Source organism: Mus pahari, chromosome 12, assembly GCF_900095145.1.
Source record: "Mus pahari chromosome 12, PAHARI_EIJ_v1.1, whole genome shotgun sequence".
Classification (NCBI taxonomy): Eukaryota; Metazoa; Chordata; class Mammalia; order Rodentia; family Muridae; genus Mus; species Mus pahari.
Genome location: NC_034601.1, coordinates 1426568 through 1452970, shown reverse-complemented (window position 1 = coordinate 1452970; position 26403 = coordinate 1426568). Strand labels below are relative to the sequence as shown.

The window sequence follows — 26403 nt, the reverse complement described above, 5'->3', positions numbered from 1 at the left end:
CCTCCTCCTCCTCTTGTCTTTAAGATAAAGTCTCAAGTAGTCCAGACTGGTCTCAAACTAACTATGTAGCTAAGAATAACCTTTAATTTCTGATTCTCCTGCCTCTGCTGAATGCTGGGATTGTGGCATGGGTCACCACTTCTGGTTTGTTCAACACAGAAGGAACCTAGGGCTTTAAGCAAGTCCTGTACCGACTTACACATACCCAGCATCTGTTCTTGCAATTTTCTATAAGCTTGACATAATATGAAAATAAAAGGCTATCTATCTCCCTTCCAGCCTTACCCTCCCTAATGGAATTCGAATGCGTAATCTCACAAGCAGGAAGGTATTCAGGTCCTTGGTACCTGAAAGCACCCAACAGCCTGGCCTGGAATCACGTGGGGCGAGCCCACGTGACCGGAGCACCAATCCAATATGGCGGCGCCCAGGGGGCCGGGGCTGTTCTTCATACCCGCGCTGCTCGGCTTGCTCGGGGTGGCGTGGTGCAGCCTAGGCTTCGGGTGAGTGCAGCCGCCGGGGCCAGCCTGGCTGGGGTCCCCCTCTCCTGAGCGCTCTCAGGCACAGCCCTCCGACCTCACGATCGCCCCGTCCCTGCAGGGTTTCCCGCGACGATGACCTGCTTCTGCCTTACCCACTAGCGCGCAGACGTCCCTCGCGAGACTGCGCCCGGCTGCGCTCAGGTAGCCCAGAGCAGGAGAGCTGGCCTCCGCCACCCACGAACCCCGGCGCCAGCCACCGCGCGGCCGTGCGCACCTTCGTGTCGCACTTTGAGGGACGCGCGGTGGCCGGCCACCTGACGCGGGTCGCCGATCCCCTACGCACTTTCTCGGTGCTGGAGCCCGGAGGAGCCGGGGGCTGCGCGCAGAGGCGCCGCGCTACTGTGGAGGACACGGCCGTCCCTGCCGGTTGCCGCGTCGCTCAGAACGGTGGCTTCTTCCGCATGGGCACTGGCGAGTGCCTGGGGAACGTGGTGAGCGACGGGCGGCTGGTGAGCAGCTCTGGGGGACTGCAGAACGCGCAGTTCGGGATCCGAAGCGACGGGACCTTAGTCACCGGGTATGGAGGCGGGGAGCCCTGGGGCTGTCGAGGGCAGAGGGTCTCTGATGTTCTTTTAGAGCCATGCCTTCGAGTCCAGGTCACCTAACCAAACTTCCTGTCATTCATATTCAGAGTAGTGACGCTGACACCTTCTTTCCTTTAAGTTTACTTATGTGTCACTGAATAATGGTTCTGTGATCAGGTCGTGTGTGGGAACTTGGGGAGGCGACCGTGAGCCTGAACACAGTTTGTGCCCTAGCGAACTTTGTGTAGTATTAGAGAAAACAAACATTTCGTGTTCAGCGAAGCCATGGAACCTATTGGAAATAGTGTAGAGTTTATGGAGCAGTCCCAGGCAGCTAGCTGGAGGCCTTTTGCTGTCCTGATAGAAACCCAGGGTAGGCAAGGAGCTTGTTTGAGGGCTGCCTTTGGCAGTTTGTGTAGTTCTTCAAATTTGACAGCAGCCAGAGTTGACAGCAGGGAGGCAGGAGTAGAAGGTAGCGCCATCTGGTGTTCCAGTTCTCTTCCAAGATTCCGTCTGGGAAGTGGGCTTTCCCCAGCTCTTAGCAGCCCTTGGTTGCAATTTCTGGGCCTTTCCATGTATCTGGCTCTTCATCCTTCAACATCAGCCAGTGTCACCACTGTTGATCTTAGGTTGTCACAGATCCTAAAAACTCTGCCAGTGACCAGCGCCTGCAGTTTCTCTTCCCTGGCTCTGTCCTTCAACCTCTCTACATTCCAGCCATCTCCCTTGTTCCTCTCTTGGGCTCCCCTTCCAGACTTGTTGCCATGACCACTGTCTCAGTACCCCTATTGCTCTTTTACAATGGTCCACCGGCCTGATCACCTCCTACTGTGTGTGTGTGTGTGTGCCTGTGTGGAGGCCAGAGTTTGATTTCAAATGTCTTCTAGTCTTCTCTTTTCCTCCATCTTATTTTCTGACACAAAATCTGAATCTAGAGTTCACTGGTTCAGTTAACCTGGCTGGCTGGCAAACCCCAGGGCCCTCCTGCTTCCCCCTGTCCACCTCACCCCAGCATGAAGGCTACAGTGTGTGCTGTTTCGGCCAGCTTTCACACGGGTGCTGGGGATCTGAAGGCAGGTCCGCACGCGTGGTGGGAAGGCTTTTACCCAATGCGCTGTCTTTCCAGCCCATCCTCCCTTGTTCACCGCCAAGTGGCTGCCTGCTCTGTCCACGTGTAGCTCACTGCTGCTTCTTTGTATTATGAGGTCAGCACAAGTTACTAAAGATGGCACGAGGAGAAGGTTCTTTCATGGTGTCTAACGTAGGCACACAGGAGAGCATCTTCCAGCTCACACTCCAACTGAACTGAACACCTGCCTATATATCCAGAGAAGGGGTGTGTGCACCAATCACAGTACGCCTCGGGTGCAAATGAAGGTTTGTGTTTGCACCAATCACAGCCTTGTCTCTTTAGCATGCATCACAACAAAGTCCTCCTAGACTATCGAGATATGCACTCCTTCTGGCCAAGGTAGGAATAGTTGCACAAACCATTTCGAATGGCCTGGCTGAGGCTATGCCTTCAGGAACCTGAAGTCTGTGTGTGGTTGTCTCCAAGTGTCTGTGGAGCTCCAGATGGCCGGTGCTGACAGACAGACGCCAGGGCAGTAGAGTCTCACAGATGCTAAGTTCAGGATCAGGAAGACTGTAGAAAAGTGAGCATCAAGAAGCCCCCCGGTACCCAAAGCTGCTCTTGCCAACGAGTGAACCTCCTGCCTCCATGCTTCCAGGTACCTGTCTGAGGAGGAGGTTCTGGACCCCGTGAATCCATTCGTGCAGCTGCTGAGCGGAGTCGTGTGGCTCATCCGCAATGGAAGCATCTACATCAACGAGAGCCAAGCCACCGAGTGCGACGAGACACAGGAGACAGGTCAGGGAGCACAGGCGTCCTTTTTTATTTGTATTATGTTTTGATTTGTTTACTTTGTGCATGCAGGGGGTGGGCACACATGTTCCTCTCCTTTGGCCATGTGAGTCCTGAGTATTGAACTCGGACTGTCAAGTGTGATGGGAGGCACTTTCTCCACTGAGCCACTTTCCCGGCCCTCAGCATCAGGTCTCTTCAGACCCAGGAACAGTGTGAGTGGGTTATTCTTTAGTGTTCCCAAACATTTACTGAGCAGCTATTTAGTGCTTAGCACTACAGTGAGAGTCACGGGGATGCAGTCGTATGTATAATGTAGAAGGAGAATACTTGGCAATAGCTGGAAAATTGTGACAAGTGCCAAGAAAGAAACAGGAGAAAGGGGACCGGTGGGGACCAGAAGCACAGGTATGAGGAGAGTGCTGCAGAATTGCTGCATGGTGGCCTCCACATGGCCTAAGAGTTTATCATAAATGCAGAGCCATGAGTCCACCCTCCCTAACCCTCCCATTCAAAAACCACTGGTTAAATCCTAACAACTTGGGTGTGCAGGCACTCCCTTGGCGACTCTGTTGGACACTCAAGGTTAAGGGCCACTTGGGGATGGGCTGGTGAGTTGGCTTGGTCAGTAAAGTATTTGCCTTGAAAGTGAGAGGACCTGAGTTCGAGCCCCAGAAAGAAACATAAAAAGCCAAGTGCTGGGATGCACACTTGCAGTCCCAGGGATGGAGCTGGGAGGCAGGGATAGGCAGATCCACGGTCACATGGTGATATTCCAAGCTAACAAGAGACCTGTCTCAAACAGGAAGTGGGCAGCACCTGAGGACCGACACCCAGGGTTATTCTCTGACCTCCACGGGCATGTGTACCTCCAGAGTGGAAAATACCGGGGTGGGAAAGGCCGCTTTGGTCCTGAGAATCTGGCTATTTCAGGGTACAGAGTAGGGGGAGAGGGAGACTCAAGAGGCTGTCTTTGAGTCAAAGGAACAGCTATCAGAAGAACTCAGGGCAGAGGCCTGTGGTTCCCAGGCCCAGGGCAGCCTGCAAGGCCCTAGGCAGAGAGTAGCTGCTGGGTGAACAAGGACAGAAGTGAGGCCTGGGGCCTCAGGCAAGGCCTGTGAAATCCTCCCACCAACATAGAAGTTTCTGGAGACTGAGATCACATGCAGTGTGTTCTGGCTGTGGCATGGAAGCTCACTGGAGGTGCAGCCGGGATGTGGCTCAGTGATCCAGCACTTGCCTCACATGCACGAGGGAAGGAGCCATCAAAAGAGAGAAAGTCGGGAGGCCTAAGGGTCCCCTGGAGAGCTGGGTAACCACCCTAGGCCCTTCTCCTTTAGGTTCTTTTAGCAAATTTGTGAATGTGATGTCAGCCAGGACAGCCGTGGGTCATGACCGTAAGGGGCAGCTTATACTCTTCCATGCCGATGGACAGACAGAACAGCGTGGGTGAGTCCCAGGGATCCTCAGGGGTGTTTGCACTCAGCCGCCCCTACCTTCCAGTCATTTCTGGGGTATGGGTGGGACAAGACAGCGTTCGGGCCATTTTGGAAGTTTCGTCTGCCTCAGTGGAGGCAATAGCATCTACCTGCTAATGAAGGAAGACAGTTAAGCCAGAGACCACGGGGGCTCAGCTACATACCCCCTCTGCACAGCCTCAACCTATGGGAGATGGCAGAGTTCCTGCTTCGACAAGATGTCGTCAATGCCATCAACCTGGATGGAGGCGGTTCTGCTACCTTTGTGCTCAATGGGACCCTAGCCAGTTACCCTTCAGATCACTGGTAAGAGCCCCTGAGCCACCTCAGACTGTCTCACTCGGTCAGTACTGAGACCCTGTTGTGCGCCAGGCTCTGGGTATCCAAACGTGAACAGAAGAGCCAAGATCTCTTGCTGCACAGGTGCTGCACGGCCCATTCCTGGAAACCTGAGACAGGACAGGAAAGGCCTCCCTGAGGACAGTGAAGTAAGATCTGAGGAGATGGCTGGCCTGGGTTGAGGGAGCCTTCACCAGAAGACAAACTGTACGCAATGAGGAAATCCTCTAAGTGGCCCAGGGAGAGGCAGGAGCTATAGCTCAGGAGGAAGAGTACCTGCCTTGCAAGCAGAGGACCTGAATTCAAACCCCGAAACCCATATACAAAGCCAGATCCGAGCGAGGGGCACAGGCTTGCAATCCCAGCCTTGCTGAGGAAGGGTCGGGTGAATCCTGACACTCTGGCCAGCCAGCCTAACCTACTTTTTGGTGAGGTCCAGGCCAGAGAGAGATAGATAAAGTTTTAAATGCCAGGTACCTAAGGTTGGCCTGACTCTATGCGCACGCATGCACGCATGCATGCACGCACGACTGTCAGAATGGAGAGGGAGGCAAACTGGACAGCCTTTATAGGCTGCAGCAAGGACCAGCACCAAGGCCTAGACCTCTTCTCACAGTGAATCCCCCACAGCCAGGACAACATGTGGCGCTGTCCCCGCCAAGTGTCCACTGTGGTGTGTGTCCATGAACCGCGCTGCCAGCCACCCGACTGCAGTGGCCACGGGACCTGTGTGGATGGCCACTGCGAATGCACCAGCCGATTCTGGCGGGGCGAGGCCTGCAGCGAGCTGGACTGTGGCCCCTCCAATTGCAGCCAGCATGGACTGTGCACAGAGAGTGAGTGGGGAGTCCACAGGAGGGTGGTGCTCGCGGGACCCCAGCTTACCCGTGCCAGACTCCCGCCTGTGTCCTTACCCAGCCTCTGTGGTCTTGCTTTGGCAGCTGGCTGCCACTGTGATGCTGGGTGGACAGGATCCAACTGCAGTGAAGGTGAGAGCTGCCTGCAAACACTCCTGGAGAGGGTGGCCCGGCTGCACACAGCTGTTACGACGCTTCGCCCCTCCTTCTGGCTTGGAACTTGCCTTCAGAGCCTTTCCTCATTTCACATGTGGATCACCCAATGTCCTTCCTACTGAAAGATTCCCACCAAGTAGGGGGCCAGATTTTCGGTATTGTCCACTCAACTCTAAGGACCAATAGCAAAAACCAAAGTGTGGCCAGGCCACACCCAGAGGGAGATACACCAATGTCCTTAACTCCTGGAAAGCAGCTCCTGGTGATCCTAGGCATGGGTGGGGTCGTTTCAGCATCCGCCTCAGTGGACTTCTGATTCAGGGTTTCTTCATCCCTTTATGGTTATAAGTTCTAGAGTCCACCTTAAATCTAGGCGGCATTCTTGGTGTTTATCTGAGACAAGGTCTTATACAGCCCACACAGTTCTCTAACTTACTATGTAACTGAGAATGGCCTGCTTCCTGCTTCTCCTCTCAAGCGCTGGGGTTATAGGCATAGCACCAGCTTATAGGGTGCTAGATGTCAAACCCAGGGCCCCATGTATATCCAGCAAGCACCTTAGAAACTGAGCCACAGCCCTGTTTGCAGCCAGTTAATCTTGGAGGGTTGGGCCCCAAGGATCTGGGGGCATCTCCTTCAGTGTGGCTGTGCACACACCCAGGAGCCAGGCTGTCTAAAACAGGAGACCATGCCGCCCAAGGTGAGACCTCCCTGCCACCATCTCCTCTCCACAGAGTGTCCTCTGGGCTGGTATGGGCCAGGTTGCCAGAGGCCCTGCCAGTGTGAGCACCAGTGTCCTTGTGACCCACAGACTGGCAACTGCAGCGTCTCCCAAGGTACGGGGCCTTGAAGGTTCTTGAGCTGGGAACCCTTGGGGCAGGTCTGGGGTAGATGGACTCTCCCCAGCCCTTCTTTCTGGTGTCTTGCAGTGAGTCAGTGTCTCCAGCCAACTGAGGCCACGCCGAGGGCAGGAGAGCTGGCTCCTTTCACCAGGTAGGTGTCTCAGCAGAGGCTGAGCCCCCATGTCCTATCCATGAGGCACGGTGTCTGTCCAGGCACCAGCCAGGCCAGGGAGTTGCAGGTTACCCTCTCTTTTGCAAGCTCAGGGACAGTCAGAGGTAAAACTGGCATCCAGGAAAGACCCTGAGCCACTGCCCAGTGGAACTCAAAGGCAGCAGGCCGTGGGCTTCATGTCTCTGGCTGCAGAGACTCCACTTAGATGGTGGAGCAGGGCCGTAGAGACTGGAGGGCCTCACCTTACTTCTGGATCCTTCCATGTATTTAGGCTTTGTGTTGTTGTTGCTTCCTTTCTGCTGTTTCCTGGGTCTCCAGCTCCATCCCCACAGGACTCATGGAAAGAATTGTGAAGCAGGGGGTGTGGCTCAATTGGCAGATTGATTGCCTGACATGTAGAAAGCCCTAGGTTCAATCCCCAGCATTTCATATCATAACCCGGCATGGTGGCACGTGCCTGTAATTCCAGCTCTTGGGAGGTAGAAGCAGAAGGGTCACGAGTTCAAGAATGTTAGGGAGTCTCAGGCCAACCTGGGGTACCTACGGCAAGAGATAGATGATAGGTAGACAGACAGACAGACAGGCAGGCAAGCAAGCAGGCTGAGCCCCTATGTTCTTGAGCTGGACCTTCTGGCACAAGCCTGTCATCCTAGCTACTCCAGGAAGCTGAGGCATGAAGATAGCAAATTCAAGGCCAGCTTAAACTACATATTGAGTTCAAGACCAACCTGAGCAACTTTGTGAAATCCTGTTGCAACATAAAAAGTAAGGGGCAGGAGGGAGGAGGTTAGGATGTAGCTCAGTGGTAGAGTGATTGCCTAGCATGCACAAGGACCCAGGTTCAATTCCCAGTACTGCAAAAAATAGGAACCATCTAAAAGCAGTAACATTCACATTAGATGTGTGTGTGTGTGTGTGTGTGTGTGTGTGTGTGTGTGTGTGCGTGTGTATACACCCTGGCTGTCCTGGAACTCTCTCTGTAGACCAGCCTGACCTTAAACTCACAGAAACCCGCCTGTTTCTGCCTCCCAAGTGCTGGGATTAAAGGCACCACACCCAGCCTGCTGGACTTAAATTGGCCTTCATTTTACAAGACAAGCATGAACTATTTCCCCAGCTCCTAAAAACATTTTTAAACATCCTTAAAACATCAGAGACTGCCTCTGATATTCCCTGCATGTGTCTTCAGTATACCCACTCCCCTCCCTGCCTACTGGGCTCAGCATTCCCAGTGTGGGTTCTGGCTGCCCGCTCCCTCCTCAAGTCTCTCTTTTCTATCCCAGGACCACCTGGCTGGCTCTCACCCTCACACTAATTTTCCTGCTACTGATCAGCACTGGGCTCAACGTATCCTTGTTCCTGGGCTCCAGGACTGAGAGGAACCGGCACCTCGATGGAGACTATGTGTATCACCCACTGCAGGAGGTGAATGGGGAAGTGCTGGCTGCAGAGAAGGAGCACGCGGAGGAAACTTGAAACCCCTTCAAGGACTGAAGAGCTGCCCCAACGGCACACTCCAGATAATCTTGTCCCTGCTCCTCACTTTCACAGGGGATGCTGTGAGGCCACTGACATGGATGCTGTGCACCCTAACCCTTGCTGGCCACGCTCCTCCTGTCCCCATGCCGTGGCTCATGCCACCCCAGCAATACAGAGCTCTGGAGAGCCTGCGCCTGCCTCCCCGCTCGCCTATATCTGCTGCCTAGAGGCCTGTCTCCCACAGGGGTCTCGCCACTGCCAAAGACTCCCAGGAAGCCACTAGCAAATGGAACTCTGTAACCCCATCGTGACAAGAGTGGCCACTCTCCACCTGCACAGGGATGGAATAGAAAAACTTACACACACACACACACACACACACACACGACTCAGCCACTGCACTCTGCCTTTTATGCAGCCTCATTGCTGGACAGCCAACTAGAACTCTGCATCCTGTCACAGGAAGCTCCTCATAAGAAGGGATGGGGAGGGAAGGAAGTCGCCATGTTTACAGACCTATTTTTGTTGTCTTGCTCCCTAAAGGAGTTTTCTAACACTTGAATAAATTGGGATACTAAAACGAGCCACCAGGGGGCGTGTGAGGTCTGAGTCCTGAGCTGCTGCCTCTCATGGGGACTTGAAACAGCTCCCCAGTGCCCCTGTTAACCCAATGCTGCACAGGTATGGCCAGGCACAAGGCCACCCAGGGACCATGCTTCCTTTGATAAGTTGCTTGGGTCATGTTTTATCACTGCAATAGAAAAGTAACCTCAGCCACGTTCTGTGTTCCTGCAAGCTCCAGTCGGTGCTGCTGCTGCAGGCCAGGCTAGGCTACACTTGAAAGGCAGGGATTTGATTGGCCCTCACCATTTTCCATAGATGGTTGTCCTAGTTACTTTTCTATTGCTGTGATAAAACAAGACCCAAGCAACATCAACATATCAAAGAAAGCAATTTAATTTGACTTAGGGTTTCGGGGTGTCAGAATCCATGATGATGGAGCAAGGGATCAGATGAGGGAGAGAGAGAGAGAGAGAGAGAGAGAGAGAGAGAGAGAGAGAGAGAGAGAGAACCTCAAAACTTACCCCCAGTGATACACCTCCCTTCTGACCCTACCCAAATGGTTCCATCAGGTGGGGATTCAGATGAGCCTATGGGAGCCATTCTCACCGGAACCACCACATTCCAATCCCTGCCCCCCATAGGCTTACGGCCATATCACAATCCAAAATGCTCTTGGTCCAACTTTCCCCATACTCTTTCCCAGTCTCAATGCTGTTTTTAAAGTCTTTTTGGAGGCCCAAGGCACTCTGTTAATTATAACTCCCTGTAAAATAAAAAGGCAAATGACATAGGCAGGCCCAACATACAATGGTATGGTATATACATTGCCATTCCAAAAGAGGAATGGGGGCATTGCCAGGAACAAAGCAGGACAGAGACACCCCCCCCCCCCGCAGGGGAGACTCCAAACCGGAAGCTCAGGGTCTGCTGTCAAGGGATCTTCAGATGTCCTCCCTCCAGCTCTGCTGCCGCGACATACTTCTCTCTCTTGGCCTGGGTCCCTGTGTGCAGCTCTCCTTGGCAGATACCCCATGGCTCTGGCACCTCTAACATCTTGGAGTCTCTAGTGCAATGCAGACTTCGCTTTCACAGCTTCAGGCAATGGCCTCTCAGAGCCTTCCCTGCAGGGACTCCCTTCCACACACCTGGCCTCAGTGACTGTCCTTAATCGAGGAGGACGTGACCAAAGCCCCTTTACTTGTATATTCTTCGTGACTCTAAAGTCAGAACCATGCGGACGACACTGCCAGGTTTCATTACCCATGTGGGATGGAGCCTGATCCCCTTAGGCTCATGTGCAGACACTTTCCTTTGTTGTTGCTTTCTAGCAGAAAATTCCACGCCCTTCCCTTTTCACAAGTTGGAGGCAAACGACTAGTTATGGGTGGGTGTTGCCCTGAGAGCACCCTTTCCAAATTGTGGTTCCCACTGCACGGTTCCTTACCTCCTTCAGATCAACCCTTGGCTCCAATACTAAGTTCCCTGGTGCTCTTTTTCACCTCAAACTCCACATTTTTTTTAAAAAGATTTGTTTATTATATGTAAGTACACTGTAACTGTCCTCAGATACCCCAGAAGAGGGAGTCAGATCTTGTTAAGGATGGTTGTGAGCCACCATGTGGTTGCTGGGATTTGAACTCTGCACCTTTGGAAGAGCACTCGGGTGCTCTTACCCACTGAGCCATCTCACCAGCCCCNAACTCCACATTTTTTATTTGTTTGTTTCCCCACTTGCTTGTTTCCATTCTAGACCTGCATGAGAGTGATTGACAATAACCACATAGAAAGGTCCCTATGGGGCTGAATTGAAGTCACCAAAAGCCAGGTGGTGGCAGCACATGCCTTTAATTTCAGCACTTGGAGGCAGGGGCAATGAATCTCTGAGTTTGAGGCCAGCCTGGTCTACAGAGGGAGTTCCAGGACAGCCAGGGCTAAACCCTGTCTCAAAGAGAGTGTAGTTTTACTCTCTATCAGGAAGTGACTTCGCTACCAACCCCCACCCAGCTTCACTTGAATCCTCAGACAAAGGACACACACACACACACCCAGAGTTTGTTCCTTTTCAACGTGCATTAGGACACAATTGCTGGGTATTACTATCTCCCACCTGGAAAAGTATGCCCTTAATAATATTTTTATCGCCACTCCTCCCACCTGCCCTAAACTTCCACCTAGCCCCTGCCAAACATCCCTGACTGCCCGCATGTAGCCGTGGCCCCAGGCCCCAGGTCCTCCAGAGACCTCACATGGCTGCTGGGTTCGTCTCCCTCCAAAGCATGGCAAATACTCCACCTCTCCTCCCTTGCATCTGCCTTTTCCTCCTGGGACCCAGAAGTTCCAGCTCTACCTTCTGCCCAGCAATTGGCCCATGGCTTTCTTTACTGACAGATCAAGAACCAGTTGGGTAATAGGACCTTAACATCGGAACCACCCCCTACAATTCTCCTCCACCAAAGAAATCACTCCATTACCATTATTTTTCAATTCATTCCCAGGGAAATTCTTTGGTTTTTGTTTTGTTTTGGTTTTGTTTTGTTTTGTTTTTTGGATTTTCGAGACAGGGTTTCTCTGTGTAGTCCTGTCTGTCCTGGAACTAACTCTGTAGACCAGGCTGGCCTCGAACTCAGAAGTTCGCCTGCCTCTGCTGCCTGTGCTGGGACTAAAGGTGTGCGCCACCACGCCGGGCCTAATCCCCCTTTTAAAATTTATTTGTAGAGACAAGGTGTTACTGGCATAGAAATTGCAGTATAGCCAGGTTGGCCCAGTTTCTTCTTGGTGAACCACTGTGCCTGGCTTTTTGTTTGTTTGTTGTTTATATCATGTCCTGATATGTAGCCCAGGCTGGCTTCAAACTCACCACCCTCTTACCTCAGCCTCCTAAGTGCTGGGATTACAGGTGTGTGCCACCATGCCTGGATCAGTACTGTTTCTTCTCGTCACAGCCCTGTGTGTAGCTGGCCCACCCCAGCAGAGCCTAGGCAAGTGGTTTGTGTAGGAGATGGCTCCAGAAAATGCTGGTAGAGGACAAAAGGGAAGGCATCCTGTCACATTGGCACTGCCCAAGGCCAATTCCCACATCTAAAAAGATGCTATGGAAATTAAGCCCAGTGTGTCCAGGGCTTATATAGATTCTCAGAAGAGTTCATGTCTTTGGGAAAATCTGAAATCCAGAAAATAGCTCTAGGATTTCACACTGTGTCTCCCGGGAAACAGCTTGGTAGGTCCAGCATGTTCTAGAACAGCTGGAGAGTAGTCAGCCACAGCACCTGTCTCCCTGGCAACCCACCCTCACCTCCTGGCAGCTGTAGTTCCTGCCACCAAAACCCTACCCAAACTCCCACAGTGGCTGCTTCTGCCAAGACAGTCCCCTGACATCCCAGAGGTAGCGCTCCAAGGAGCCGCTCAGGGCCCCCGGGGGACTGGAGTTTTGCCTCAGGGGAGGGTTGAGGGCTGAGAAAGATGTCAGCAGGGCCAGCAGCTCAGCCCTCAACCCAGCCCATGTCCTCTTGGGATTTGTCTTCAACTGGTACACCTTTCTCCCTGGCTGCAGAGAAATTCATGGGTGAACAGCAGTGAGTGAATGAGTGAATGAGTGAATGAATGAATGAATGAATGAGTGAATGAAGAATGAATGGGTGAATGAATGAATGAGTGAATAATGAATGAAGAATGAGTGAATGAATGAATAACTGGGTGAGTTAATGCATGACTGGCAGCAGCTGAGTAGGGAAATCCAGGCCAGCTTGGGCTGCCATGGGAGACCGTGTTTCAAACAAAGGTTGAGGGCTGAGTTCTAGATAAGTAACCTTCAGGTCACTCAGAGGAACCAGTCATCCTCTGTCCTTCCACAGGACAGCTCCCCCCACCTCCACCCTCTGCACAGGAGGAACTCCCTCACAGTAACCAGCACCCCACTTAGCCCTGCCTGGGGGGACAAGGTGGAGCCTTGGGCAATTTCTGAGGCAGAAAGATCAGCTGTGGCTCAGCCCACAGAAAAACCAGCTGGGTTTCGTTTGTGATGTTGTATGTGGTGTTGTTTGTGGGGTGTGTGTGTGTGTGTGTGTGTGTGTGTGTGTGTGTGTGTGTAAGTAACAGGGTCTCGAGTTGCGGCCCAAGCTGGCCTGGAATTCACTACACAGACCAGACTGCCTTCAAATGCGTGTTGATTCTCCTGCCTCAACCTCCTGTACTGGCTGGTTTTGTGTCAACTTGACACAGCTGGAGTTATCACAGAGAAAGGAGCTTCAGTTGGGGAAATGCCTCCACAAGATCTAGATGTAAGGCATTTTCTCAGTGATCAAGGGGCAAAGGCCCCTTGTGGGTGGTGCCATCTCTGGGCTGGTAGTCTTGGTTCTATAAGAGAGCAGGCTGAGCAAGCCAAGGGAAGTAAGCCAGCAAAGAACATCCCTCCATGGCCTCTGCATCAGCTCCTGCTCCCTGACCTGCTTGAGTTCCAGTCCTGACTTCCTTTGGTGATGAACAGCAGTGTGGAAGTGTTAGCCGAATAAACCCTTTCCTCCCCAACTTGCTTCTTGGTCATGATGTTTGTGCAGGAATAGAAACCCTGACTAAGACACCTCCCAATAAGTGGACTCTGCCCCCCCCCCAGCATGACAAATGTGGCTCTGGCAGGCCTTGCCCTTCTCCCCCATTCTCTCTGCCTTACTAAAGCCAGCCACCAAGGTCCATTCTCTTATTTGGCCACTTCCTCCTCCTACCAAGGTCCAGTTATCAAAGTATTGAAGTCCAGCAATCAAAATTCCCCTTTGACTGCCCTAATTAACATGCCAAATAAAAATTAAACACCTCATCCTAACATGGGGTTTCCCATCTTACCTCTATAAACCACCACTTTCTATGGGCTACACCTGTCTCCCCTCTACCCAGAGGCAGTCCTTTGTCTCCACAGAACAAACACCCCTTCCCTCTCCTTGCCCCCTTCCCCCTCCTTTGTTCCCTTTCCTCATTCTAGATCTCCTGTCTCTGTCCCTTACCCTTGTCCCCAGTCCCTCCGTAGCAATAAATCTCCTTAGTGCTGAGAACTTGGCCTTGGGGTGTCTTGAACTGACTTTTGAGGTTCCCTACATGGAAGAGCTGGGATTACAGGTGTGCCCTACCACATCTGGCTACTGCTGAGAAATTCTGAAACTAGCCCGGGACAGCCACAGGGGTTCTAGGAAGTTGACAGCAGACAGATATTCAAATGTAAAGTGTTTAATGCTTCTGTCAGATCTCAAGATTAAGCAGACACCTGTTTCTCCAGCTCAAAGAAAAGAAGAACATGGTTCTTACTGAATGATTAGTTTTTCAGAGTTAAGAGAAATGTCCGGGATTCCAGGACAGAAAAGCGCTCATTACTTCAAACGCCACCCCCCCCCCCGATTCCAACAGTGCTCCCCTGAGTGCTTCCTGTATGTGGAAGCCTTTCCAGCCACATTCTTCTTTGTCCCACAGTCACCTGGTGAGGTAGGCACTGCTGTCCCCATTTTACAGATGAGGAAATTGAGGCACAGAGAAGTCAAGTCACCTGCACGAGGTTTCACAGCTAGTGAAAGAGAGGCTGGGGTTTCAAGACTATAGTCATATTGCTATAAGATGCTCTGATCTGGCCACAGTGGACAAATGAACAAAGTGGAGAAAGAAACCCACACCACACGCCTCTCTGCCCTGGGGTGTAGGGAAAGGAAAGGTCATGGACAGCTTGGCAGGCCCTTCTGTGGGATATTTTGTGCATATGTGTGGTATATGTGTGTGCACGTGTGAAGGCCATGTGTTGGGTGTCTTCATTTGCTCTCCAGTTCACTTTTTTGAGACAGGGTCTCTCACTGAACATGGAATTCGCCAGTTCAACTATACTGGTCAGTGAGCTCCAGGTATCCTCCTGCCTCCACCCAGCACTGAGACTACAGGTGTGCATCCCTGCATCTGGCTTTTTACATGGCTGCTGGGGATCCAAATTCGGGATATCATGCTTCTACCACAGCCATTTTACCACCCAATTCATCTCCCCAGCACCCATGGGCTATTTTTAGTTGCTGGCTTTCCCGAGTGCCAACGTAGGAGGGCACAGTGGATGCCACCACAGCCATCTGTTCCTGTAACGACCCAGCCCCCTTCCAGAGGACTTTGTATTTCCCAGACCTTGCTGCTCTGGGAGTGCTACATGTGATCTGAGCAGAGCCATTGAGAATGTTTTAGGAGATTGTAGTTAGGGGCATCTTTCTCTTAGACTCTGGGACCCCTCAAGTAGTTTTGAAGCTGCCTCCCAGCAGGGAGAGGGTGTGAGGCAAGTGTGTAAAGAGATGTTGAGTCAAAAGGCCTGAGGTCAGCTGGGGACCCTGCTGGGCCAGCCATACCTGCAGCAAGACCCCTTTCTGCCACCCCAAACAAAGAACCAAGCAATTCCCCTTGATCAAATGGTTTTAGCTGGGGGTGGAGAGAGAGGAAGAGACCTTCAGGGCCCTGTGACACTCTGTGACAGTGTCTGCAGGGCAAATGTGCAAAGGCCGCCAGACAGCTTCTCCCCTGAGCGTTTCTCAGAGTCAAGCTTTGGTTGGAGCTTCGGGTTAGCAGTGCATTTAAAGGTCACTGAGATGGGCTGGGAATGAGGCATGGTGGGAGAATGCTCGCCCAGCATGAACACAGCCAGCATATGATAGGTATGCTGGCACACACCAGCAGCCTCTAAATCCAAGTGACAGAAGCAGAAGGATCAGGAGCTTAAGGTCATCCTTAGCCTTGCATAGAGTTCAAGGTCAGAACACAGGAAACCATGTCCAAACAAAAACAAAAACCTTCGCCACAGAAATGGACCTTGCATGTGGCTCAGTGGTACTGATTGCCCAGCATGAACAAGGCCTGGGTTTGAGTCTCTACGCTGCAACAACAGCAAATAATTAATGATCATAGTAATAACAATTAATAATAATAATAATAGTCATTGAAAATATTACTAATTGCTGTTCTTGGTGATTTGGAGACAACTGGTTTTCAGTGTCTCTCTAGAGGACACACACACACACACACACACACACACACACACACACACACACCCTGTGCTCCATTGCTATTCCTGAAGAGCAGAACAGGGCAGAATTCTGACCACTCTTTCCATCACTGGAGGGCTCTCCTACTGCTCTAGACTTGCTGACAACATGAAGTCCATGCTTGCTCACTGGGCCCCACAGGCAGAAATCACCCCTCTCAGCCTGCTGACCCGCAGAAACAATCCCAATTCCATGCCGGGCTGACAGAGAAGAGCAGATGAGGCGCTTCTGGGCCAGGCTGGAGCTGTGCCAAAGCTTCAGGCGGGCAGAAACCCAGGGCAGCGGTGTGGGTCAGCGCTGGTTGGCAGGGGTGGAAACCAGTGTGGGCTAAGGGAAACCAGAAATCCTGACTTCTACATGCTATGCCACTCTCTAGGCCAAACACCAAAGAAAGGCTGAGACTGGCCGAAAGTCACCAAATAGTGACCTCTCGCCTTCTGTGGATCCAGGAAATAAAAAGAGATAAGTCCTTGGTCTCCAAGAAGGCCCTCCACTCCCCCGTGCAGCGTTTGGGAAAGTCATGTCAGCCTTGGAGAAAGTCCCTGAGTCAGACCAGCTCCAGGATAGAGAGACCACCTCCACCCCAGGGGATCCCCGGCACCAAGTTGAGACTCTGAGTCCAATCACGCCCGAACTAAGTTCTCCTGGACTGACCAGGAAGGTCCAACACTCAGAGGTAGGGATTTTTAGTTTAAAAACAAAACAAAACAAACAAACAAAAAACAGAAAGCTTAAGGGAGCAGCCCCTCAGGGAGAGACCCCTGGAGGGAGACAAGAATGGCTGGAGTCACCCCATTACCCCATCATCGCCTGGAACTAGGCAGAAGCCCTGGGCTTCCCTATGTTCCTCAAGTCAGGGGTGATCAAGGCTAAGCACTTCACAGAGGGGGAAACAGAACTACAGTCCATGGGAGGCGGTTTCCTGCAGGAAACCGAGCCCTGCCTCCCATCACAACTCCTTAGGCAGTGCTCCGTCACAAACAGCTAAATAAGAAGCTCTAAGGTGACCATCAACCCAGTCACCCATCCGCCAGTAGTCCTTCGGCCAGCCTTGCCCTTTCCAGAGCACGTGATTGGCCTCAGAAATGTCCTGTCATCCAAGCTGGCCAAATCACAGTGATTTGGTCCAGATTAGAGAGACACCTGACCCTGCTGGCAACATGTGCTCCTTCACTCTCCTTGCAACTCTCCCTGCAACTGGGATTGGCTCAGCGTGGACCCAGGTCCCAGCAGGCTAAGGAGAGCTTCTGAGTGGCCTGGGACTTTGGGAAGAGACATTCCCTCTCCTACTTTCCTGGCACCAAACAGTGATGGCCCCGCGGTAGAACGTGCCTCCCTGAGGAGGGAGCCACAGCAAATGGTGAGAGGGTGCCCAGTCCTGGTCCCATCCTAGACTCCAGATCCAGGGGACAAGAGGTAGAACACCCGGAAGTCTCAGCTTTTAAAAGAAAGTCAGAAGTAAAGGGTCTGTGTGCCTTTGTCTCCTCAAGAGCCGTGAAGCGAAGCTCCCTCTGCATGCAGGAAGCAAGCTGGGTCCCTGCCGTGGGGTCACCACACCCCAGCTGTGGCACTGCACCATCTGCATCCAACGGGGTCCCAGGTGTCTAGATGGGCTTCATTCTCATTCTCAACGCCACCTGATGCCGGAAGCTCGCAGGCTGCCAGCATGTGCCCAGCAGCTATCTGGACACCATCGAGCCACTGTGGGACTGGCCAGAGGAGGAAGAGGAGGTGGTGGCGCTGAGCTGAGAGAAGCGGCTGGCACAGGATTCCAGGCTGGACATGGAGCCCCTGCGGAGCAAGCATGTGTACACCTTAAGTTATCTTCCTGGCAAAAGCTGTTACTGCTGCAAACGAGGCCCCCAGGGCTCCTTCCTCAAGGCTAACCCTCACCGGGGCTAACCATCGCGGAGGGAAAAGCCAGTGACGCCATAGGGAGCGAAGATGAGCTACCCAGTCTCCCAAGGCCCAGTTGGTCCCGCAGCTGTCAGAGCTGCCCTGACTGGCATGGAGCAGAAAACCCGCCGTCTGGAATTGTCTCAGTTCTGGGCTCTTTCTCTCTGGTCTCCTTCAGTCAAAATTAAGTATAGCGACACAAGGCTTCAAGCCCAGCACTCAAGAGGTAGAAGCAGGGGCATTGTGAGTTCCAGACCAGCCTGGGTCACCAGGATGCACCTTCTGTCTCATTAACCCCATTCCAGGTATCAGATCAGAGCTGGCCTGAGAGAACTTTCTAATTTCTTCAGGTTTTCTGAGATAGCTTCTTATTATTTAACCCAGACTGGCCTCAAGTTTGGAATCCTCCTGTCTCAGCCTCTGGAGTGCTTGCCTGGCATGTATGAAACCCTGGGTTTGATACCACCACCACCACCACCACCACCACCACCACCACCAGCACCACCACCACCACCACATAAAGCCAGGTATGGTGGTGCACATGTGTGATCCCAGCACTAAGGGAGCTGGAGGGAGGAGGAGATCAAGGTCTTCCTCAGCCACATCATGAGTTCAAGGCTAGCTATATTTCATAACCCTGACTCAACACTAATGAAAAGTTATGAGAATGGGGAAGAAATTGAAGACTTTGCAAGCTCCACCTCCTGGCTGCCTGCTTCACTTCTGAGGACCTACTGTGTGCCCAGTAACCCATATCCTCCTTGGTTCCCACTTGACAGTTGGTCTTTGAAAATCTCAGAGGGGCAAATTGATTTGTCTCCTCAGAGACAGGGTAACTGGGAAACCGAGGAAGGCTTCTTAACCCATTAACAGTTCTCTGTAAGGCACTGCTCTAGAACATTTTAGAGTGGTTGCAAACTCTGAGGAATTCTAGGACTGAAGGATGGTCCATGTGATAAGGACCCTTCTCCTTCCCCCGGCCCAGTCCTTTTGAGCTCTGCAGCTACGAAGGGTGGAGGTTCAGCATTGAGCTTCTCTCTCTCTCTCTCTCTCTCTCTCTCTCTCTCTCTCTCTCTCTCTCTCTCTCTCTCTCTCACACACACACACACACACACACATACCCCCTCTGGTTTTGTTTGTCTGTTTGTTTCAATATGAGGTTATTCTGTGTAGCCCTGACTGTCCTGGAACTCTCTCTCTCTCTGTAGACCAGGCTGGCTTCGAACTCAGAGATCCGCCTCTGCCTCCTGAGTGCTACTGGGATTAAAGGCACATGCCAGCACTGGCCCAGCCTGAGCCTGTTTCCAATATCCTCTGAGTTCCTACGGAGTGCTGTTGATGTCCATTCCAGGAGAAGCCGATCCCACGCCACTGCAGAAACATCAACATCACAGAAATAGCCCCACCTAGCACTGGTGGGCGGCCTCGCCTACCTAAAGTCTTCAGATGCCAGCACTTCACAGTAGTACAGCAGCTTGCACTTGGGGCCAGGGCTGTGCAGAGCTGTCAGGACATCATCCACACCTGGGAGGCTGCAGGCCACACTCTCAGGGGGACTGTGAATCTGCCACTGGAGCAGGTAGGTGCCAGGCCATTGAGTAACATGGGAGCCCTGAAACACAGAACCACAGTAAGACCAGGTCCCCCTGGGGAAGGAATGGAGAGATGGGTTTTCCTGGGAACAAGATAGGGTGTTGAGTCCCCCTGGGGACAGGATGGGGAGCTGGGTCCTACTGGGGGTGAGATTGGGTCTTCCTAAAGATAGTGTGAGGGGCTGGGTACTCTGAGGACAAGATGGGGGGCTGGGTCTATGGGGACAGGATGGAGTCTGGGGACTCCTAAGGCCAGACAGAGTTGGGTTCTCCTGGAGCTGGAATGGGAGGTTGAACCTTCATGGATTTACTGTAAGCGGGCTTGGGAAACACATTTCTCTCTATTTGGACCCTTCCGATATCCCAGGAAACCCTTTCTAAGTGCACTTTTAAGCCTGCCTGTGGTGACTGCCATATCCCAGGGACTGGAGCTTCCCACCTAATGTGGGGGCAGTGACACTAGCATGTCCCCTGATTAAGTGAGGTCTGCAACCCAGGGGCTTCAGAGGAGCCACTAAGTGGGTGTTAGGGAGAATGTGGGCATGAGTGGGGGAGGGGGAAGAGGGAAGGTTAGAGGTGGGCATCTCTGAGGAAACACTGAGGGGGTGTTCAGAGCTGTCTGTGAACCTTCAGAAAGGTCCATGATGCTCATGGAGCCAGAGGACTCTCACTGTGTGTATTGATGCATGTGTGCACATGTGTGTGTATATAATATGTGTGTTTTGGTAGGTGTGTATTTGTGTGTGCATATATGTGCATGTGAGTGTTTATGTATAAATGTGTATATACATGTGTATGTGTAAATGTGTGTATGTATGTGTACAAATGTGTGTCAGAGTATATTTGTCTGTGTGTGTGTGTATCTGTCTGCATGAGTGTATATGTGTGTTTTGGTGCGTGTGTGTCTATATGTACATATGTGTGCATTTATGTGTAAGTGTGTATATATTTATGTGTAAATGTCTGTGTACATGTGCATATATGTTTGTATGCCTGAGAGTATGTATGTATGTGTGCAGGGATGTAATATTCCACCTGTAACACTATGTCCATGAGGCAAAGACCTACCAAATGAGCAAGAAGGAATGCTCCCTGGATCTTTATAGAACCCCTGCAGGCTCCTCAACTTTGGACCTGTAGCCCTCCTGAATTTAGAGATGAGAAACTTTGTTTGATTTAAATGGCACCAGTTGTAGTCATTTGGGGCACCCACGTGCATGTATGTGCATGTGTGTGTATGCGTACGCGTGCACGTGTGTGTGTGTGTGTGTGTGTGTGTGCATATGCGTGTGCGTGTGTGTGTCCCAGCATGTGGCTCTTTTCCCATGGGTTCTGAGAATCAAACCTAAGTCTTTGTGTCTGCAAAGCAAGCCCTTCACTGCCTGGCTCTCATCGATGGCCCTGGCCACATGGAGATTACTTAGGCCCTTTCATTGTTTCTTTTCCCATGGAGAAGCTGCGGCTGTAAGAGCTCCCCCAGGCCTCTCAGCTGAGTGCCCCATGCTCCCTCCAAATAGCCTTCTGCAGTTGGGGGACTCCTATTACATAAGCACTGTGGGTGCCTCTCCCCAGCTGCCCTGCTTTCCAGAGGCTGCAAGCATGTCCCATTTGTCTGCAGCTGTCTCCCCAGAGCCCTGGGGGCAGGGGTTGATACCACCCCATGCTAAGTTAGTAAGAAAAGCCCACAGCTACACACCTGAATGCTCTGCCCTTCCCGGCAGATGAGGGGTGCCTCTACACGGCTGTAATCCACCCCCAGGATCCAGCTCTTGTCAATCAGCTGCCCACTGGCTCTAACTCCAGGCTCCTGGGGACTGAGTTTGGGGGCCTGCTTTGCATGATACAGACTGAACACCACATCCCCTCTGAGGATATCAAAGTCCCAGGTGATGACTGACTCCCCTTCTGGTATCTCCATGGCAACCTGCATCACAGGAGAAAAGGTGGAAGAGTCCCAAGGTCACAGTATCGCTCACTGGTCATCTAGCAGTCTCCCTGTGTTCAGGATGAGCTGCTAAGACTCTCCCATCATCCCCTCCACCCAGAACCCTCCCTCTTTCTGAAAGGCCTGGCCACCTGGGGTGAACTGCGGGTGCCTGGGGTTTGAGGGCACCCAGAGATTCTGCAATCATCCCATGTCCCAGAGCCTCTTGGATAGAGTTGAAACCGAGTGACTGGAATCACCACATACCCAATCTGAAGGAACATGATACCACCCAAGTCATGGCCTCTCAGGCCAGGTGGCACCAGGTACCTCATGGGGGCTCCCTCGGAGCACACTGGCAGAATGGTAGGTTTCACTCCACTGCTGTAGCTGGTCAGCCTGCTCCTGCTCCTCTTCTGTCAGATAGAGGGACTTGGGGACCATCCCTCCTTCTGGAACATTACACTGAGGAGAAGTTTCAAAGACAAAAAAAAAGGGGGTTGCTGAGGCCCCTCTGGCCTCTCATTAGGTGTCCTGTGAGCCCTGAAAAAGCTTAGGATGTTGATCCCTATTGAGCTGGACACTGGCTTCTGTGACTCCACCCTCTGAAACCCACAGAACCAATAGCAGGGTGAATGCACTCTTCTCGTGTAACGAGGAGGGATGGAGGCTTAGAAAGACCAGGCTACATTCCCAAGATCACACAGGAGAATATGGCTGGTCAGGGCACAAAACTACAAGTCAAGTGTGATGGTGCATGCCTGTAGTCCCAGCATTCAGCCTGGGCTAAACAGTGAGACCCTTCTCAAAAGCAAAACAAATAGAATCTGGTGACAAGGTTCAGCGGGTGAGGGCACTTGCCACCAAATCTAAAGACCCGAGTTTCATCCTCGGAGCCCAAACGTTGAAGAGAGAGTGACTCCTGTGAGCTTTTCTCCAACCTCCATATGCACGCTCTGGTGTGTGTGTGTGTGTGTGTGTGTGTGTGTGTGTGTGTGTGTGTGTGTGAATGCACATGTGCATGTGTGTACGCATGTATATGTGTGCATGTGCTTACTCGTGTGTGCATATATGTGTATGTGTATGTGTATGTATTGCATGTGTGTTCACTTTGTGTGTGTGTGTGTATGTGTGTGTGCACTCTGAACCCTTTTCATGCTGTCTGTCTAGATGTGGTTCCCACTTCCGTAATAACCTTGAAGTGAGTGCAGCATCCTCCCTTCCTCAGTGGGAACTGTCCAGTGAAGGACCTATCTGGTTCTATGGATGTTTCCAAGCCAAAGCTACCCTGGATGACCAAATCTCAGACCCCAAGCATCAACACACAACGGTTTTTCTTGGTTCACTTTGAAAACAAAAGGGGAGAGGGACTAACGGAGCAAGGTCCTTGCCGATTGTCCTTCAGTGAACTGGACCAAAAAGAAACCAGACGTTTGTATCGCAAGAGAGAACACGTCTAAGCAGGGCAGTTTCTAAGAAAACCATTTCACCAACAAGCGGCACAGCCTGCCGCCTGCTGCCTGTGCTGGAGAACTGAGGGGTGTATACAGCAAGTACTCACTTTTTAAACTTATTAACATTTATTTTTTTATGTGGATGGGTGTTTTGCCTACGTGCATGTTTATGAACCACGTGCCTGCGGTGTCTATGGAAACCAGGAGAGGGCATCGGACTCCCTGGGACTGAAGTTACAGCTAGTTGTGAACCACCATGTAGGGACTGAGAATCAAACCTAGGTCCTGGGGGGCGGGGGGGGGAAGCAGCCAGTGCCCTTAGCTGCAGACCCATGGCTTCAGCCCCAGCCAGTACTCTTAAATCTAGACCACCTCCAGCCCTCACTGCCTTTGGTTCGCCTCAAGAGATGTCATCTCTCTGGGGAAGCCTCTACAGCCAACCCTGTCCCCACTTAAAGCCAGCATCGCCCCACGGCGAGAGCAGGAGGGGGTCACCTAAGGCACTGCACATCAGCTTCCTGACCCCAGGGCCCACTGGCTTCTGGGACCCAGGACCAGCCGCAGCCTCACCACACTCTCCCCTCCGAGGAAGTCAGGAATCACATCCTTGTCCAGATAGTCCACTAGGCCGCCAGGGCCCTGGTAATTGCTGCCACTGTAGATGAGGAATTTCCGTCTGGTGTTCTCATTGATGAAGGGGCTGACCTGGGAGCAGGGACAAGAGAGTCTGTGTTTACTCAGTGGGATTCATAAAGCAGAGAACTGGCCACTTTCTTGACTGCCTTTGTCTTATATTATTATATTATATTCTTATTATATTATATTATATTATATTATATTCTTTGTATTATATTCTGGTTTGGTTGTATTTATTTATTGATTATTAGTTTGGGCTTTTCTGTTTTGTTTTTGAGAAGGGTTCACTCTGTGGATCATCAAACTCAGGCTCTTCCTGCCTCAGCCTCCCAAGTGCTGGGACGACAGGTGTGCACCAGCAGACCTAGCTCTTTGTTTTGGTTTTGGTTTTCCAGACAGGGTTTCCTGTGTGTAGTCTTGACTGTCCTGGAAATCACTCTGTAGACCAGGCTGGCCTCAAACTCAGAAATCCACCTGCCTCTGCCTCCTGAGTGCTGGGATTAAAGGCATGTGCCACCACCACCCAGCCAGAATTGATCTTTAAAAAATTCTTTTGCATGTATTTATTTTGGGGTGGGCATTTGTGAAAATCAAAGGACAGCCTTTGGGAGTTGTTTTTCTCCTTTTCCCCATGATTCTCTGCTCTATGAACCCCAGTGAGTGTGTCCTAGAGTTGGAACTGAGGTCTCCAGGCTTGTCACAGACCCTCTTACCTCTTGAGCTCTGTCTCCAGCCCTGACTGGATCCAAGTACTGAATAAACTAGGCATGATGGCACAAGCCCATAATCTCAACATTCTTGACAATAGAAGCAGAAACATTAGACGTTTAAGGTTATCTGTTGGGTGAGTAATGAATTTGAGGCTAGCTTGGGTTAAATGAAATGCTTTCAGAAGAAAGAAAGAAAGAAAGAAAGAAAGAAAGAAAGAAAGAAAGAAAGAAAGAAAGAAAGAAAGAAAGAGAAAGGAAGAGAGAAAGAAAGAGAGAAAGAGAGAAAGAGAGAAAGAAAGAAAGAAAGAAAGAAAGAAAGAAAGAAAGAAAGAAAGAAAAGAAAAGAAAAGAAAGAGAGAAACCAGAACCACAAGAGTGAGATTGTGTGTTTATATAGATTGTGTATGTGTTTATATAGGTTATGTATGTATTTGTATAACTTCTTCAGAGTTCAACAAGATAGAAAACTTAAAGAACATGACATCAATTTAAAATATTGCTATTTTATGTCAAAAAAGTACTTTTTTAAAAAGTTCTATGAAAAAGACATCCTGATGAGAAATATATTGATCTAGGCTTGCACCCATCAGGCAATCTTACCTGCTGCTCCCTCTCGCCAGCCCAGACTTGATTTTTATTTTAAGACAGAGTCTCACTATGGAGACCTGGCTGGCCTGGAACTCAGCATATAGATCTACTGGCCTAGAACTCACAGAAATCCCCCTGCCTCCTGAGTGCTGGAATCAAAGGTGCACACCACTACATCGGGTTGGCTTGACTTTTTTTTTTTTTTGGTTTTTCGAGACAGGGTTTCTCTGTATAGCCCTGGCTGTCCTGGAACTCACTTGGTAGACCAGGCTGGCCTCGAACTCAGAAATCCTCCTGCCTCTGCCTCCCGAGTGCTGGGATTAATTGGCTTGACTTTTCAAAGTGCACAATTCATGCTGTCGGCATGGCTCAGTCAGTAAGGCGCTTGGCAGGTGAGCATGAGGAACTGAATTCGGATCCCCAGAACACACATTCAAAAAAACAGCTGGGTTTGGTCACACCCATTTTCTAAACCCAGCACTGTGGGGGCAGGGGCAACTGGTGAGCCTCCGGCTAGCTAACCTAGCCTAATGAGTGGCAGGCGCTGTCTTAAAAGAGGAGGTAGGGAATCTCCTGAGGAAAAGCACACCCAAGGTTGACCTCTGACCTCCGGCTGTCACCCAAATGCACATAAGGGCACATCCACCTGACACACATGCACCTAAGTGAACCCACACCTATGCACAAAACCATAAAATTAAAAACTTAGGATTCACAGGCCATTCGAACAAGTCATATTTCCATCTCTTAGAAAGGAGACTCCGATAACCTTGGATCCGAATCATCTCCACCGATCCGTGCGTTCAGGATCATTTAGGTACAAGATTCACCCCTTATGTGGCCCCCTTCTGGCTCTTGCTCTCACCAGTGTCCATAGCACTGGGAAGACTCGGGGAGCACGCACGATGAGCAGCCTGCCCAGAGTCTCGGGGTAATTGTCCTCCACCACCTCGATCATCCGCAGCAGAGCTTTCACTCCAGGTCGCCACAAATGCCGCATGTTGAGACCCTCCAGGTCCAGCAAGCAGGTCCAGGAGCTGTGACAGACACAAGATCTCGGGCTCTATCTGACTCTGTCACGTCCCATGGCCTCCAGCACCCACCCAGCCAGCCACCTGACCACACACAGGCGCAGTAAGCAGTAAATGTTAATTAGCATGCTTTGGGCCTTTTGCCCCCAACTCAGGTTCTTGCCTGATGGGACGGCCAAATTTTCTCGTGTTTCCTTCGCATCGCTTCTGTCCTTCCTCGTTGACAGAAAGAACCTAGAAGACAGGCATGGTACTGACAACAGCTGATTATGCTGCGCAGGCCACAGGCCAACAACACGGGCCCAGACAACGCCCCTGACTCACGTGCTGCAGCAGAGCTTCCTCTCCTACTGCCTTCATCAGGCCTTTGGTGTCCATCTGTCCCAGGCGCAGGATGTAGAGGGGGCGGCCATCTTTTGGGGTGGGCAAAGCCCAGAAAAGAGAAGAGACATCTTTTGGGGGGAATAGGTATTGATAACTGGAATCAGTCAAAGCCGTGCTTAAGAACCTAACTCCGCCTAGGAGCTGAGGTCACCTGGGAGGGACCGATGCACTTACTGCACCAGCTTCTGAGAGCACTTAGCCACCCCTTTCGAAAACAGAACACAGAAACACATCCAAAATTAGAAGGGACACCTTTTTCTCTGTGTAGCCCTGCCTGTCCTGGAACTCACTTTGTAGACCAGGCTGGCCTCAAACTTAGAAATCC

At 51.5% G+C, this 26403-nt stretch overlaps 2 protein-coding genes across 5 annotated transcripts in view; one reads left to right on the top strand and one right to left on the bottom strand.

The window, feature by feature from the left end:
• Positions 1 to 387: 387 nt before the first annotated feature.
• Positions 388 to 8833, top strand: Nagpa (N-acetylglucosamine-1-phosphodiester alpha-N-acetylglucosaminidase). 3 transcript variants are annotated; one of them, XM_029544548.1, is made up of 11 exons: positions 412 to 503; positions 601 to 1059; positions 2797 to 2936; positions 4271 to 4379; positions 4586 to 4714; positions 5378 to 5583; positions 5689 to 5736; positions 6495 to 6596; positions 6690 to 6753; positions 8058 to 8199; positions 8326 to 8830. In XM_029544548.1, the coding sequence occupies exons 1-11, from the start codon at positions 418 to 420 to the stop codon at positions 8335 to 8337; spliced, it is 1497 nt and encodes a 498-aa protein (XP_029400408.1). In that variant the 5' UTR covers positions 412 to 417; the 3' UTR covers positions 8338 to 8830. The 3 variants fall into 3 exon arrangements, 2 of the variants coding, with proteins under 2 accessions (XP_021065245.1, XP_029400408.1); XM_021209586.2 differs by having other exon boundaries at positions 388 to 503; positions 8058 to 8833; XR_003844891.1 differs by lacking the exon at positions 8326 to 8830 and having other exon boundaries at positions 5364 to 5583; positions 8058 to 8084.
• Positions 8834 to 17340: 8507 nt separating this feature from the next.
• The window catches only part of Sec14l5 (SEC14 like lipid binding 5), a 37804-nt gene continuing 28741 nt past the window's right edge, over positions 17341 to 26403 (bottom strand). For both annotated transcript variants that reach the window (XM_029544604.1, XM_029544605.1), the window contains exons 9-16: positions 26019 to 26107; positions 25858 to 25928; positions 25529 to 25700; positions 23300 to 23434; positions 21606 to 21740; positions 21048 to 21275; positions 19193 to 19371; positions 17341 to 17654 (exon numbers count right to left, since the gene is read on the bottom strand). In XM_029544604.1, the coding sequence (XP_029400464.1) occupies positions 17543 to 17654; positions 19193 to 19371; positions 21048 to 21275; positions 21606 to 21740; positions 23300 to 23434; positions 25529 to 25700; positions 25858 to 25928; positions 26019 to 26107 (1121 nt within the window). In that variant the 3' untranslated portion in view covers positions 17341 to 17542. The remainder of the gene's footprint in view (positions 17655 to 19192; positions 19372 to 21047; positions 21276 to 21605; positions 21741 to 23299; positions 23435 to 25528; positions 25701 to 25857; positions 25929 to 26018; positions 26108 to 26403) is intronic.